The sequence below is a fragment of the Octodon degus genome, unplaced genomic scaffold (genome assembly GCF_000260255.1).
Source record: "Octodon degus isolate 3935 unplaced genomic scaffold, OctDeg1.0 scaffold00008, whole genome shotgun sequence".
In the NCBI taxonomy this organism is placed as follows: Eukaryota; Metazoa; Chordata; class Mammalia; order Rodentia; family Octodontidae; genus Octodon; species Octodon degus.
This window is the reverse complement of record NW_004524584.1, coordinates 12,468,775-12,470,458: the sequence shown is the minus strand read 5'-3', so window position 1 is coordinate 12,470,458 and position 1,684 is coordinate 12,468,775. Positions and strand designations below refer to the sequence as shown.

General features: G+C 53.0%; 1 protein-coding gene across 6 annotated transcripts in view; it reads left to right on the top strand.

Moving 5' to 3' along the window:
* Positions 1-1,684, top strand: part of Il17re (interleukin 17 receptor E) — a 13,246-nt gene that overhangs the window by 7,245 nt on the left and 4,317 nt on the right. For all 6 annotated transcript variants that reach the window (XM_023705911.1, XM_023705918.1, XM_023705922.1 and 3 more), the window contains 4 exons: positions 160-335; positions 425-472; positions 555-600; positions 730-884. In XM_023705911.1, the coding sequence (XP_023561679.1) occupies positions 160-335; positions 425-472; positions 555-600; positions 730-884 (425 nt within the window). The remainder of the gene's footprint in view (positions 1-159; positions 336-424; positions 473-554; positions 601-729; positions 885-1,684) is intronic.

Here is a 1,684-nt window from a genome sequence, read left to right as displayed (position 1 = left end):
AGTAAAGAAGATGGGAGTGGGGCACTTATTGGCTACCTATTTGGGCCAGGAGCTGTCCCAGGGCACTTGCTCATCGTCTGGGGCTCTGGGCACGGGAGTAGCAGCATAAGGCTGGCGCAAGGCTGAAGCTTCCCTCCCACCAACCTGGCTGCTTTCCAGATGCCCCCAACCTCTGGAAATCAGTGCACTTCACTGACCACAGCCAGCACAATCGGATGGTCATGGCCCTGACGCTCCACTGCCCGCTGAAGCTGGAGGCCTCCCTCTGCCAGAGGCAGGACCAGCATAGCCTCTGTGAAGACCTCCCCAATGCCACAGTTCAAGAGTCAGAAGGAGTAAGGACAGTTCCCTTGCCCTCGCACCCGAGGTAGGCAGAGTAGGAATCAGGGACCCTCTCCCTGACTGACCACTCTCTCCTTCACAGTGGTATGTTTGGGAGAAGGTGGACTTGCATCCCCTGCTCTGCTTTAAGGTACAACCATGACTATGAGAGGTGCACAGGGGCAGGGGCTGGAGCTAGGGTCGGGTTGACTTGCTATTCCTGTATCTCTCAGTTCTACTTTGAAAACAGCAGTCACGTTGAATGCCCCCACCAAAGTGGTAAGCCAATATGTGACTTCACTTCAAACCCCATTTCACCTTCACCCTGCTGTGACAAACGAAGCAGACCTCAGCCCAGCCCTGACTCCTCTCTGCTGTTGCCCACCTGTGATCCACTTCCACAAACAGGGTCTCTCCCATCCTGGAATGTGAGCGCAGCCACCCAGGCTCAGCAGCTGATCCTCCACTTCTCCTCGAGGACAAGTGCCTCCTTCAGTGCTACCTGGAGCTACCCAGGCTTGGAGCTGGACACTGCCATGTCCCCGGTGTACAGCATCAGCCAGGTATAGTCAAGCCAGGGCTTGTTCCCTATGAGGTTCTGCTGCTCAGAGCAGAGCCCTTAATTCTCCTTGTTCTTGAAGTGAAACAGGCTGTGGATAGGTTGGGGGGACAAAACCCTGACCTGTATCATCTGGTTAATTGTTCTACTGTACTTGACTGGCTTGGTCCCACTGGCTTGCTGTAGGTCAGTGGTGGTCCCTTATGGAACAGTTGCTAAGGCTTTCAACTGGTAGGGTGACAGGGGCAAGGGACTGATCCCTCCATAGCCAGCTGCCTGACCTGCTACCACATTTGATGCTGACGCCATCCTTGGACCCAGCTGTCCTCCCTCTACCCACTCTCCTGCCACCACAGAGCATCCGTGCAATAGGCCTCTGATGTTCTCAAAAGGGAGCACCTTGGGACGGGGATGTGGAGCTATTGCCTAGCATGCCTGAAGTCCTGGGTTCAATTCCCAACACTGAGAAAAAAATCAAGAGTCTCTAGAGGCTGAAGTGCTCTCAGTATGATACTGTACAGACATTTACTTATATTATGTAGACAAAAGTCAGTTGACTAGCAGATTCTCTTCTATGCATTTGAGATAAATCATCATCATCAAAACCGGACATGGTAGTGCACACCTGAAGTCTTAGCATTCAGAGACTGAGGCGGAAGACTGTTGTGAATTCAAGCCAGCTTAAACTACCTCGTGAAACTTTGTCTAGGACCAAGGAGACAGTTTAGTGGAGCAAGTGCCTGCCTGGCAAGCACAGGGTCCCGAGTTCAATCCCCAGTGCCACACACACACACACACACACAC